At 24.3% G+C, this 13,452-nt stretch overlaps 8 protein-coding genes across 8 annotated transcripts; 6 read left to right on the forward strand and 2 right to left on the reverse strand.

The window, feature by feature from the left end:
- Positions 1–115: 115 nt before the first annotated feature.
- Positions 116–1,054, forward strand: ENU1_183000 (hypothetical protein; the record flags this gene model as incomplete). Its single annotated transcript, XM_008861568.1, has 1 exon — positions 116–1,054. The coding sequence occupies one exon, from the start codon at positions 116–118 to the stop codon at positions 1,052–1,054; it is 939 nt and encodes a 312-aa protein (XP_008859790.1).
- Positions 1,055–2,406: 1,352 nt separating this feature from the next.
- On the forward strand, positions 2,407–3,168 carry ENU1_183010 (vacuolar sorting protein 9 (VPS9) domain containing protein; the record flags this gene model as incomplete). The annotated part of the gene is made up of 1 exon (XM_008861569.1): positions 2,407–3,168. One exon carries the CDS (start codon positions 2,407–2,409, stop codon positions 3,166–3,168), a length of 762 nt encoding a protein of 253 aa, XP_008859791.1.
- Positions 3,169–3,394: 226 nt separating this feature from the next.
- Positions 3,395–4,297, forward strand: ENU1_183020 (RNA recognition motif (RRM, RBD, or RNP domain) containing protein; the record flags this gene model as incomplete). Its single annotated transcript, XM_008861570.1, has 1 exon — positions 3,395–4,297. One exon carries the CDS (start codon positions 3,395–3,397, stop codon positions 4,295–4,297), a length of 903 nt encoding a protein of 300 aa, XP_008859792.1.
- A 103-nt stretch (positions 4,298–4,400) lies between these two features.
- On the reverse strand, positions 4,401–5,858 carry ENU1_183030 (Legume family lectin family protein, membrane-bound, putative; the record flags this gene model as incomplete). The annotated part of the gene is made up of 1 exon (XM_008861571.1): positions 4,401–5,858. The coding sequence occupies one exon, from the start codon at positions 5,856–5,858 to the stop codon at positions 4,401–4,403; it is 1,458 nt and encodes a 485-aa protein (XP_008859793.1).
- Positions 5,859–6,366: 508 nt separating this feature from the next.
- ENU1_183040 (histone acetyltransferase, putative) lies at positions 6,367–8,097 on the forward strand (the record flags this gene model as incomplete). The annotated part of the gene is made up of 1 exon (XM_008861572.1): positions 6,367–8,097. The coding sequence occupies one exon, from the start codon at positions 6,367–6,369 to the stop codon at positions 8,095–8,097; it is 1,731 nt and encodes a 576-aa protein (XP_008859794.1).
- A 540-nt stretch (positions 8,098–8,637) lies between these two features.
- On the forward strand, positions 8,638–10,956 carry ENU1_183050 (Rho guanine nucleotide exchange factor, putative; the record flags this gene model as incomplete). Its single annotated transcript, XM_008861573.1, has 1 exon — positions 8,638–10,956. The coding sequence occupies one exon, from the start codon at positions 8,638–8,640 to the stop codon at positions 10,954–10,956; it is 2,319 nt and encodes a 772-aa protein (XP_008859795.1).
- Positions 10,957–11,423: 467 nt separating this feature from the next.
- Positions 11,424–11,972, forward strand: ENU1_183060 (hypothetical protein; the record flags this gene model as incomplete). The annotated part of the gene is made up of 1 exon (XM_008861574.1): positions 11,424–11,972. One exon carries the CDS (start codon positions 11,424–11,426, stop codon positions 11,970–11,972), a length of 549 nt encoding a protein of 182 aa, XP_008859796.1.
- A 395-nt stretch (positions 11,973–12,367) lies between these two features.
- Positions 12,368–13,393, reverse strand: ENU1_183070 (hypothetical protein; the record flags this gene model as incomplete). The annotated part of the gene is made up of 1 exon (XM_008861575.1): positions 12,368–13,393. One exon carries the CDS (start codon positions 13,391–13,393, stop codon positions 12,368–12,370), a length of 1,026 nt encoding a protein of 341 aa, XP_008859797.1.
- Between the last annotated feature and the right edge of the window lie 59 nt (positions 13,394–13,452).

Genomic DNA, 13,452 nt, shown 5'->3' on the forward strand with positions numbered 1-13,452 from the left:
AATGTTTAGTGGTAAAGAAAAACACAATAGTAAAAATTTAAAAAAAATGGTATTGTAAAAATGTTTCATAAAAAATGATAAAAAAACTTAGAATAACCTAATTGACTAATTCTTAATGGGGAATCAACAATGTAAGAATACTCAAGATGCTATTACTCCTAAAACTGACCAAAATACTAAAGACATAAAAAAGAAAAGTTCTCATAGGAAATCAACTTCAATGCCTGAAGACGATATTATAAAACAAGCAAAAAAAGAAGAATCTAAGTTTACTTCTAAGATACTAAATGCTAATGAAATAGAAACAGAAAAAAAGAAAGAAAAGGTTCAAGAAACAAAGTCAATTCCTAAAATAATTATTAAATATACTAAAGAAGATGAAACTAAATGCAAACCATTAATAAGTGAAGCAAGTGATTCACAGTTAATAGCATTAAATCATAACAAAAAGAAACGATCAATGAGTGAAAGTAATAACTCAGAAATAAAAATGAAAACAGATTTTCAAAGTGAAGGTCTTTTTAATTTGTCATTATTGATTAATGATGGTGATGGTGATATTGATAAGTTCAAGAAAGTGACAACATTAAAAATTCCAAAAATATTATATAATTCAAAAACAGATAGCCTTTGTGCAGAAACATTTAATAATGCTATTTGTGGTAAAGGTAATATTATGATTATTGTTATGACAGAAGACTCTGATATCTTTGGATGTTTCCAAAAAGAGCCACTTCCTTTTTCAAATGAATATACTGTAAAAGCAGAAAGTACAGATGATTTCTTCTTATTTGGATATAATAATTATACTAATAATCCAATTTATAGAAAAGAAAATTGTATAAGAACAATAGACATTCATCCAAATTCTGATAAACGTTTTGTATTTACTTGTTTTTCTGCTTTCTGGGTTCTTTCAGATGGGACTGCATATATCCATCAAGGATTTAAACAAATTTATGATGTTTCTCCAAATACTATTAATCCATTTACTTCAAAGAATTTATTAAGCCCAATAAAATTAGACTCTCTCTTAGTAGTATATTGGAAATGATTTAAATAGACTGTATAAGTAAAACAATTCAAAAGATTTGGTTTATATTAATTTGAAATAATTTTAAAATGATGATTAAAAACATATCTTAACGTACAAGTAGTAAATAAAAGATATAAAATTCATTTTTGTTATAATTATTTCTTCAATACCAAAGCCTCTCTGTTATTTTTATTAAGTATTGTTCATCTATTTAAAAATAAATTGTATGAATAAATATATGGTATTATTTTCAACTTATCTTTCAAATATAATAGATTATTTTAAATATTTCTTAGTATCTATTATGACTCTTAATTATTTAGTAATTATTTGAATCTTTCGTTTATCATTTATTTTTATATATTTATTACAACTTATTTTTCTTTATTACTTTAAATATTCTTTTTTACTCTTTAATTTTTCACTCATTTAAAACTAATTTCTTAAAAACATATAATCTTTAAGTCTATTCAAGGAGTTAATTTAACTTACTTGAAATTTATTTTGCTAATGTATTGAATATTCTATTTATAGAATATGAAGAATACCTTGACATTTTTATTAAACTTAATATCTTCTTGTTTTTCATAAAATAACAGAGGTTAATGTTCTACAATATTTTAATCCATTAATGTACTTTATTATATTCATTTATTACAATTATACTATATTAAGTTTAAAAAAAAAAATCAACTTGGTGGTATTAACCAATTTATTATTTAAATTACACATTTAAATATAAAAACCATTTAGTAGATTAAATATAACCAAAAGAAGAAAATGACTAAAAGTTTATTCTTAAGATTAAAATAAGTAGTATTAATTGTTAGTTAAAGTTAGAAATTAATAACCATCCAATAAGAAAAAGAAACTGGAGACATTATTCTAAAACAATTTGTTTTATGAGAAAAATATAAAGAATGTAAAAATTAATTTAAGAATGAAGAAAGGAAAGCTCAATACAAAGTATGATATTAAAAATGTATAATAATACTAACTAATTTGAATAATCAAAAATATTACATTATAAGAGTTGATATTTCTAAGATATTTATAATTCTATTAACAAAGAAACATATTCTTTTATTTAAAATTTATTAGTTATAATAATTAAATTAATTGGTTATATATTTCTTATTGTAGTTTAATATAATTTAAACAAAACAAATAACTTATAAAGGTATGACACAACGTAAAAAGATATTAAATGGGTTGACTCTATTTTTATAGGAATTTGTTAAAGAAGTATTTCTAAATATATAATTCACAAGATAAAATTACTCTACAAAATAAAATTGAATAAACTGAAAACAAATAAAAAAATCTAAAAAGAATAAATAAAAAAAACTATAAAAAAATCATTATTTGAGATGGGCTCAGAATCACTTATACATAAATTCAAAAAATATCTTGAACAACACCAAGATGATATAAAATCTATTAAACAATTTAAAATATGGTTTAATACAGAGCAATGTATTGAAAGAGAAGAAGTAGAGAAAGTTGTAAAGTCATTATACCAAACAATTTTATATAATTTGTCATTAAATGAATCTCCCTTTACATTTGAAGAACAAAAACTATGTGTAGAATATATTATTATGGAAGAGTTATATGAAAATATATTTGCAACAAATGAAGAAATAGAAATAGATTCACGTCTAATCAAACAAATCATTCTTATGCAAAAAATACCAATATCTAAATATCAAGTCTCTCAAAAAATTATAAATGATCAAAATTGGAATAGGTCAAAAGATTTATTAATAGAAATTAATAATTTTAAAACTCCAACTGAAAAAATTAATTCTATTAATAAATGTTTTAGAAATATCATTTATCATAATAATATTACTTTGCAAATGAGTTGTGATGAAATATTGGAAATATTAACATATCTTATTGTTCAATGCCAACCACCTTTGTTATATTCTAATATCTCTTTTATAAGAAAATGTTGCTTCGATTTAACTTCTGAAAATGACTATTTTCTTACCCAACTAGAGATTTGTGTTCAGTTAATTCTTCAATACACTCCATCTGGTTTATCAAAAAAGTATGACGAAATTGTAGAAAATAAAATTATTAACTCTCCTCCAATTTCATCAGCTTCATCTCAAATTACATTTTAACTTGTATTTTGTTTCTTCATTATTTATCACTATTTCTCTTTTCTTTTTTTAAAGTACTTATATGTTTTTATTTTTCTTTTATTAAAGATGACTAACCCTAATAATCATTCTTTTAGATGCTTCATGTTAGATTGAAAAATGAATAAAATCTTTTTTAAACAACCCTGCATTATTCAACCCTATACATTCAAAAAGAAAATCTTCATCTCTTCAAATAAAAACTAACATGTCTAGCTCTGAAGAAAAGAGTATTGAAAGTGAAGAAGTTAAAGAAGAAGTTAAAGAAGAAGTTGAAAAGAAAGAAAAGAAGGAGAAGAAAGACAAAAAAGAAAAGAAGGAGAAGAAAGATAAAAAAGAAAAGAAAGAAAAGAAACATAAGAAGGACAAAAAAGAAAAGAAAGAGCATAAACACCACCATCACTCAAAGAAAGAAGAAGAAGAAAAGAAAGAAGAGCATAGTGAAGAAGAAAAGAAGGAGGAGTCTAAAATGGAAGAAGAGCATAATGAAGAAGAAAAAGAAGATAAAAGCCACAGTGAAGAAGAAAAGGAAAAAAGTCAAAGTGAAGAAGAAAAAGAAAAGAAAGAAGAAAAGAAAGATAATGAAACAAAAGAATTTATTCCAGTTGAGGATGTTAAATTAGTTAGTGTCTTTGTAAAGAATATTCCATATGGATGGGCAACTAATGATATGTATCAATATTTTGCTTCTAGTGGACCAGTCAAAACTCGTGTTATTACTAATAAAGAAACAGGAAAATCAAGAGGATTTGGTTATCTTGATTTTGTTGACTTAGAAGCTGCTAATAAGTTTGTTGAAGAACATCAAGGTGAAGAGGTTGATGGTAGACCTCTCTTTTTAGACTTAGCTGATGGAAAGAAAGGTGGTGATAAAGATAATAATGGAGGAAAATTCGGTGCATTTGGATCAAGTAATAAAACAGGAAAACAACATACATACAAAGGTAAACAAGGAGGAGATAATGTTTGTTTCAATTGTGGTAAACCAGGTCATATGAGTAGAGAATGTCCAGAGCCAAGAAAGGATAATAGAAAAGGAGGATTTAAACGATCTTTTAATGAAAATAAGACTGAAACAAAAAATGATCCTAAGCATATTAGATTTGATTAAATAAAGTCATTATGGATTGATACAATTTTAATTGTATTTTTGATTTTGTTTGAATAATTGTTGCTTTTATTTTGTTATAAAAGCAAAAGGATAATTAGTTCTTTTAATCATAATGATTTATTTTCTTTACCATAGATAATTTAAATGCAAAGTATGCTGCTAAAAGAAGAGATATTAATAAAACTATCCAAACTATTGTCCAAGAGCTCTGTTGAATACCTGAAAATAATACTTTAACTTGAACTAAATCAGAACGAACCCCAAAAACATTATTTGATACTTTACCTAATTCTATTTGATCTAAAATTTCTTTTAACTGGTTTTTAGCTTTATTATTTTCATCTACAACAATTCCATCAAATAATTTTAATAATTCACCATCTTTTTTAACTTGAGCAACTTTATCTAAGGCATTTTTCATTGGTGCAATAGCCTTATAAATTTTATATAATCCATCTTGAATTCTTATGCGTTTTAATTCTTTAATCTGTTCTTGATTTTGAACAATTTCTTCTTGTTTTTTTTGTTCCTCAATAATTTGTTGATCATTTATTTCTTCTTGTTTTTTATCTTCTTCTATTGTTATTTGTTCTTTCATTTCGTTTTCTTCTTCATTTAAAGATTTAGTTACTTTTATGTTTTGTGTTTCTTCTTTCTTATTCTCTTCAATGAGATGATCATTTTCATTTAAACGTTTATTAGCCTCTTCTAATTTTTGAAGGTTTTCAATTCTTTCATTTTCACGTTGTTTTTCTTTATTAATATTATTTTGTTTTCTTTCTTTAATTCTATTACTTGCTTTCTCTGCTTTTGTTTCTGGAGTATCACTTATTTGTTCATTTTCTAGAACATTGTTTAAATGTACTTCTTTTCTTTCTTTATTACCAACTTCATAATAATGTAAAGACTGAACTCTATAACTTGTTGAACTACTTCCTCCATTTGTAGCAGATATTCCAAGATAGAATGGAGGAATATCAATATCTTCAATAGTAATACAATCCATATTAATATGGTTAACCATAATTTCAATAATAAGTTTTTTTTCATTAACTAAGTATTTAATTCTCAAAACAGCTCCATCTTTATCTTTTTGTATATTAGCTACAGAGCATTGATAATACATTTCTGGTTTATATTTTAATATATCAACTCCATCATTTTTTAGTACTGATATCATAGGAATATCTATATCTTCAAAATTGATAAATATTCCAATTCCTTTATAAATATTATATGCTCCAAATAAATCTCCTTCTTTTAATTTTTCTTCGGTCAACCATACTCCCATCCCTCCTCCACATTTTTCTTTACAAACAATATTCAATTTTAATTGTAATTCAAAACTTGGTAAATCTACTTTATATTTCCCATTCATTATTGAACTTTTTCCAATACCATTTGGAGTAATTTGTACATAATTTTCAAACACTATAATTGGTCCTTTCATATCATAATTTCTAACAACATTTTCTGGTTCTATAGGTTCTCTAAAAGATAAAACATCAACAACCATTTTAGATGAAGAGAAAATAGAAAGTAATATTATTAAAATAATCATTATACTTTCTACTCTTTTTAGTTCTTCCTTTTTTTATTAAAAAAAAAAAATAAAAAATAAATCAAAAAATAAATCAAAAAATAAATCAAAAAATTTATTTGTTAGTAAAATTGTGTTATTACTAACAAATTGTTTTATATTATTTTTACCCTTCTATTTAACCCTTTACTTTGTTAGTTCCTTATGAACTAACAAAGTAAATGCTTGTTAACTTAAACGTACAACTTCTGTTGTATAGTTTATACAGACAAGCAATAGGAAGTGATTATAAATTTGTTGAAGTATATTTATGTATAGTACAATTAATTTATAAATCATATAATTGAATTAATATATATCAATTATTAAATTAATTTGTTTGAGTCTTATTTTTCTGTTTAGAATAAAATAAAACCATCAAACGTCCCTTTTTAAAAACCTCAAAAGAGAAAAATAGTAAAAAGACAAAAACCCTTCTGTTTATTTTTCATAAAAATTTTAACAGTCAAAAACTAACAAATTCAATTAAATGAAATCTAACGTTATAAGAGGGCGTAAAGGTCCTGCTAAGTATGGAAGAAATTCTGTTCAATTTGTTGCATGCATTAATGAAATTGTTCAAGTAATGATTGATTTATATGAAAAAGGTGAAGAAATTAATTTAAATAAATTAAAGTCTCAAATGGCTCAAAAACATAATTTACATACTGCACCTAAACAAGTTGATATTATTGCTGCTATTCCTGATTCTCATCGTCCATTTCTTCTTCCTATTGTTAAATCAAAACCTGTTCGTACGGCTTCAGGTATTGTTGCTATTGCTGTAATGTGTAAACCACATCGTTGTCCAAACATTAGAACAAATGGTGATTCGTGTGTTTATTGTCCTGGTGGATGTGATTCTGATTTTGAATATTCTACACAATCTTATACTGGTTATGAACCAACTTCTATGCGTGCTGTTCGTGCAAGATACAATCCATATATTCAATCAAGATCAAGAGTAGAGCAACTTCAAAAACTTGGTCATAGCGTTGAAAAGGTTGAGTATATTATTATGGGAGGTACATTCCTTTCTATGGATAAACATTATAGAGACTCTTTCATTCTTGGATTATTTGATGCATTATCAGGACATGTTTCATCTACTGTTGAAGAGGCAGTGCATTATGGAGAAAATTCTAAAGTAAAATGTGTTGCTTTAACTATTGAAACACGGCCTGATTGTTGTTCAGAGGATCATATAAGAGAAATGTTTAGATATGGAACAACACGTTTAGAAATTGGATTGCAATCAATTTTTGAAGATATTTGCAAAGAATGTAATAGAGGTCATACTGTTCAAGATTGTATTGGATGTTATAAGAGATTAAAAGATGCAGGATATAAGATTGTTACTCACATGATGCCAAATCTTCCAGGTGTACCACCTGAAAGAGATGTTTTTACATATAGTGAAATGTTTAGTGATGGTGCATATCAATGTGATGGATTAAAACTATATCCATGTCTTGTTATTCGTGGAACTCGTTTATATGAAATGTGGAGAAAAGGACATTATCATTCATATACATCTGAAGAAACTATTGATGTCCTTTCACGTATTCTTGCATTAATTCCACCTTGGGTGAGAGTACATCGTATTCAAAGAGATATTCCAATTCCATTAGTTTCAGCTGGTGCTGATAAAGGTAATTTAAGAGAATACGTTCAACGTCAAATGGATGCTAATAATTGGCCATGTAGAGATACTAGAACTAGAGAAGTTGGTATAGCTGCTCTACAAGGTAAACCAGGAAAGAAAATTAAATGTGTAAAAGATATTGAATTAATAAGAAGAGATTATGTTGGTTCTGATGGATGGGAAACATTCTTATCATATGAAGACCCAGAAAATGATTTATTGATTGGATTATTAAGACTTAGACTTCCAACTAATGAAAAGTTTATGCCAGAACTTAAAGGAAAAACATCCATCATAAGAGAATTACATGTCTATGGTACTTCTATTCCAGTTAATACTAAGAATTTAAATCAATTCCAACATATGGGTTATGGTGCTTTACTTATTCAAGAGGCTGAACGAATTGCTAGAGAAGAACATGGAAGTGATAAAATTGTTATTATTTCTGGTGTTGGGGTACGACATTATTATAGAAAATTTGGTTATACTTTAGATGGTCCATATATGGCTAAATCATTAAATGAGGATCATCCACAACTACAAGATATCAGAAGATTTAATGATTATGAAAATTAATTGAAAATGGTTTTTTTTATTTTTGCTTTGAAAATAGTCCAAGTATTTATCTTACTTTTAGATACAGTTTTATATTTAATTTCATTTTACTAATTAAAAAATTTCTTATTTCAATGACAATCATATTTCTTTGTTTATAAAATATTTAAATACTCTTTGTTTAATTAAAAAAAGACTTGTTTTTGATTTAATTTATTATTATATTAAAAATAATAATAAATTATAATTTAGAAATAAATAACGATTGAAAATCATTCTTTTTAAATAAAACTTAGTTGATGGAAATTATATAAATTCTTTATTCAATAAAGTTCTTAAACTAACATAAAATATACTCAATAACAATAAACCTTTATGGTAGTTGTCATTTTTCTTACCAATAATAACAAAAACATAAAAAACAAAGAGGGTATATCAAATCATATTAATCTTGGAATATATACATATTTTAATTTATAAAATTTGAATGAAATAAATGTTGTGATTATCTTAAAAACAAATATTTTAAAACAGAAACTAGAATTATTAAATTAATTTCTGATGAATTACTTGATTATTCTATATTCTAAAACAGATAGAATTTCATTCCCTATAAACGTTCTGAGTAATCCTAAGTTTAAGAAATCAACATTATCTTCTCTAATATGTTATTCAACACCTATTAGTAGTGATATTGAAATTAATTTCAATGGAACAAGTTTTGAATATAAAGAAATTGAAGTAGTTATGAAGTATATTTTGGATTATCCTTTAGCGATATACGAACTTACTAAACAACAAGCATTTGAAACAGCAGCTATATTAGTCAAATATCAAATTCCTCCATTAGATATTTTTAAATATTTACAAATAGAAGAAAAACAACAAATAAACTTTATGAAAACATTCCTTAAAATCATTAATAATGATGTTGTTAATGCTATCATTAAAAGTCAAGTCTCTAATGAGGAAAAGATGTTAATTACAAAAGCACTCTTTGAACTAACTGGAGAAAATCCACAGAATTTTAGAACACCTAAAATTATTTCACGAATTACTGAATGGTGTAGAGAAAGTAAAACGATTGAAAGAAATAACCTTATTAATTCTTGTAACACAAGAAAAAATTGGAGGTCATTATCATTACCTTTATTACCAATAAAATCATCTTTAAATGAATTAGAAGTTATACCCTCTCAAAAAGAAGGAATGAGTAATAAATTAATAACAGAAAAAAAAGATGTATTAAAGAAAAAATTAAGGTTATCACTTCCAAACATAAGAAGATTAACAGTCAAGGGATTAACCCTCAAATATCTCTCATCAATAAACAAGAATAAGGAAGAAGAAAAAAAACACTCACAAGAAGAAAAAAAAATAAATAATAAAATGATTAAAAGTGAACAACCTAAAAGAAGAATGACTTCTTATGAACAAATGTTATCACCAACAAGTAAAGATAATCTCTCATTTAAAAAAAATATCAGACAACTAAATAGTTTTATAAAAAGTAGAAAATATGATAATTTGATTGAAGAAGATAAAGCAACATTACCTCAGTGTTTAGAGTTAAAAAGATGTGAACAAAATAAATCTATAAAAAAGAAAGTAAAAATGCTTGAGCTGAAAAAGAATAGGCCAAGAGCAATTACACTGTTATTTGAAAATTTAGAACAAAAACAAATGACTGAAGATGAAAGGAGGTTATTTCCTTTAATAAGTCCAAAACTCAAAAATAAAGAAATAATAGTAAAACAATCACCATTACTTCTTTCTCCTAAATTATCATTCACTATAAAACAAACACAAAAAGTACTTGAGAATAATGATAAGAGAATTATTTTGCTTCAATCATATTTAAGAGGACTATTAGTTAGAAATAAATATAAAGCAAAATTACTTATTAAAAGAAAGAAAGTGTTTAAAGAATTAACTGAAACAGAAGAGAAATTATACAAAAATTTACAACTTATCAATAAATATTTTATAAATCCTCTAAATGAACTTGTTAATAATGGACTAATTAAGAAAGAATTAATAAATTATATTTTTAATGAATTTTATGATAAAGTTTGTATTAGTTCAATGAGAATTAGTATTTGTTTAAGAAAGGTATTAGATAAATATGATTCAGAAATAATAATTTCTAATGTTTTAGAAGAGTGTTATATATTTGCATCATCGTTGTTAAAATTTACTATTAATTATAACACAGGAGCTAATGTATGGGAACAAATTAAAACTTTGAAATGTGTAAAAGACTTAATCAATACAAATAAAGATCAACCAGAGTTAGGTCATCAAGAATTAGAACAATTATTAATTCAACCAGTTCAAAGAACAATGAGATATCCTATTTTAATATTAGAATTATTAAAAAATACACCAATTAAGAATCCAGATTATAATCGTTTAAAAGAAGTATATCATAAATATCATAATTTTTCATTATTGATTGATGAATGTACCAGTTTTAGAGATAAATTACAATATGAATTACAAAAACGTAATAAAATAGAATATTTTATTTTTAATAGACTATTATTTAATAAATGTAAAATTGAAACAAAAGATAAAAAGAAATATACACTTCTTATTTGTAATGATATTCTTTTATGTTCTTTAAAAATTGGAACTATTCAATATTCTTTTACTGAATATCCAATTAATCAAAATATAATTTGTTCTTACAATAAACGTCAATTGTTAATTAAAGATACTAAAACAAATAAAACATTAGAAGTTTTTTGTTCAAATGATAAACAGTCAAAACAATGTTCTGATATTATAAATAAAATTGTTAAAGATAAATGGTATATATTAGAAGACATCAAATTAAATACCTCTTTTAGAGAGAAAGACAATAATTTCATTTTATAATATATTTAAATACCAAAAAAAAAATATTTTGTTACATTTTTGTTTGTTTTTAAACCATTTTTTAAAGTAAAAAGAAACAAACTTCAAATTTTATATTTTATTGATTTAATAAATCTATTTTTGATATTTATATAATTAGAAAACCCATTGATTTGATTTTAATTTATTTCTTTTAGAAAAAACAAAAAAATATTGTTTTCAGAAGAATAAATGAATTAATAAATTCTTCTAAATATAACTTTTTAATAAATTCCATGTATAATACAAGAAATTCACAAAAATAAATACTTTATTGGTTCTAAAAATTTCTATTAAAAGAAAATAAAAGTAATAAATTCCTAAAAAAGACTATATACTAAAAATAGAAAAAATAAAATCGTTTTTGTTTTTGTAAAAAACAACAAAATTGTGATTTGTTTTCAAAATGAAAATAATAAAAGTTTCTTCTTTTTAAGATCTTATTCATTATGCAATCTAAGTCACCCAAAGTCATCAATGAAAATCTTTGGAAAAGAAAAGGAAAAGAAGATGACTCAAGTTTACAAAGTTTCTATATTGGAGTATTGAATAAATTTTATGATATTCGAATTGAAAAACCTAAACTTAATAAAATGAAGGAATATCCATTTTTTAGAATTATATCAATTGCTACAGAAAATGATGAAATTCCATTAGCTGAATATGTAGACAATAGATGTAATGAAATATATGATTCAGACCTTTTAAATGGTATTCAAATATCTAGTGTAGAAAGGAGGTTTGAAAAGAATTTAATAAGAGAAACATTAAATATTTTATTGGATGCTGTTGAAATGAAAAATTATTTAGTTCATTCAAGTAAAGGAAAGATTCATGTCGATAAAAATATATTTTATATTAAAGATTTCTTTCACACTAAACAGATTCTTGATAAAGGACAAGAAATTAATTCATTTATATGTTCTCTTTTTAATAACGACGATGATATTCTCTTGAGTAGAAACGACTTTACAATTCAACAAATTCTTGGTTTTTAATTAATCGCTGTATTTTGTTATCTCAAATTTTGTTTTATATTTCTTTTTTTTTATTTTTTTTTTAAATGATTAATTTGTGATTATTCTGTTTGTATTATTCTCATTTTACTTTCATTAATTGAATTGTAAAGAATAATGGGTTTGTTTTTATTCAAAATAATTATTATTTTCTTTCTCTTATTTATTTAAAAAAGCTTCAGTTGTCTATAACGCAACACTAGCTTAAACTAATATATAACACTTTTTTTTTAATAACAATTTCTTATATGATTAAAAACAAAACAGTAAAATTGTCAATAACATATCCTATTAAAGATGTAATAAATAATTTTATTAATTGAATGTTTTATTAAAGTTATTGACACTTACTTCAACTTTATTAAACAATTGTTTTTTTATAAATTAAAATGAATTAGTTGTGATAGTTCTTTCAGCAGTTTTTCATTTGTTTCATTCTTCTCTAAAACATATCCTTTCATTATTTTAGTTTGTATTTCTTTAATTATTTTGTCTAATGTTTGTTGTATTTCTTCTTGTTCTTTTTCTTGAATTATTGTATTTAAAGAGAGTGGTTTAGAAGTAGGCCTTTCTTCGTTCTTTCCAATTTGGCTTTTTTTCTCTTGTTCTTTTGTTTTTTCTTCATTTTCATGAGCAAAAGTATCGGTTGAATTGATAATGACAGCTTCATTACTTTGTTCTTGGACAAAGTGTTTTGATAAACTATTTTGGTTTTCAATGACTGGTGTTTGCTTAGATGTCATATGAGTTACTTCTTTTTCTAACTTTTCTTCTCCATCAGAAAAGGCTTCTCTGATCAATCTCTCTGCTTCATTTTTTCTTTTTAGTTCATTATCATCACGTTCCTCCATCTTTTCATTTCTTTCTTCAATTCTCCCTTCAACAAACCCATTTCCTGTTTCATCTTCATCTATAAATATCCCAAAACCATCTCCCCCAAAATGTTGAATAACAAAAGTACTTGGTTTTGAATTACACACCTTTTCAAGTACATTCTTAAATTCTTGAAAATTTTCTTCCTTTTTGCCAAGTGATAATTCAGCTACTTTAATGATACTTTCAGGATTAGTTGTTGGATTCATTTTACTTAAAACATTTCCTACTTTTGTTCCTGATTGTGGGTCTATTAAAGAAACATCTCGAAAAAATTTATTCATTACAGGTATTTTTCCAAGTTGTGGTAAGTCAAGTCTTCGTATCATTTGTTTAAAACTTCCAATAGTAGAACGAGGTAGTATCACTGATAGCGCATAAAAGAAATCGTTAAATGTTTGTATTTCCTTTTTGTGATAGCATTCAATCACTTTTTGAAAGTGTTTTTGAACATTGTTTGTGTTAAATTTTTCATCAACTTCTCTTCCAAATAATTGTATTGGAGTAAACATTTTACGTTCATCTATCATAAAAATGTTAATAGAAACTTAAAATTACTTTTTTTTCCAAAAATATTATGGATTTATTT

The sequence above is a fragment of the Entamoeba nuttalli genome, assembly GCF_000257125.1.
Source record: "Entamoeba nuttalli P19 unplaced genomic scaffold asmbl_8287, whole genome shotgun sequence".
NCBI lineage: Eukaryota > Evosea > Mastigamoebida > Endamoebidae > Entamoeba > Entamoeba nuttalli.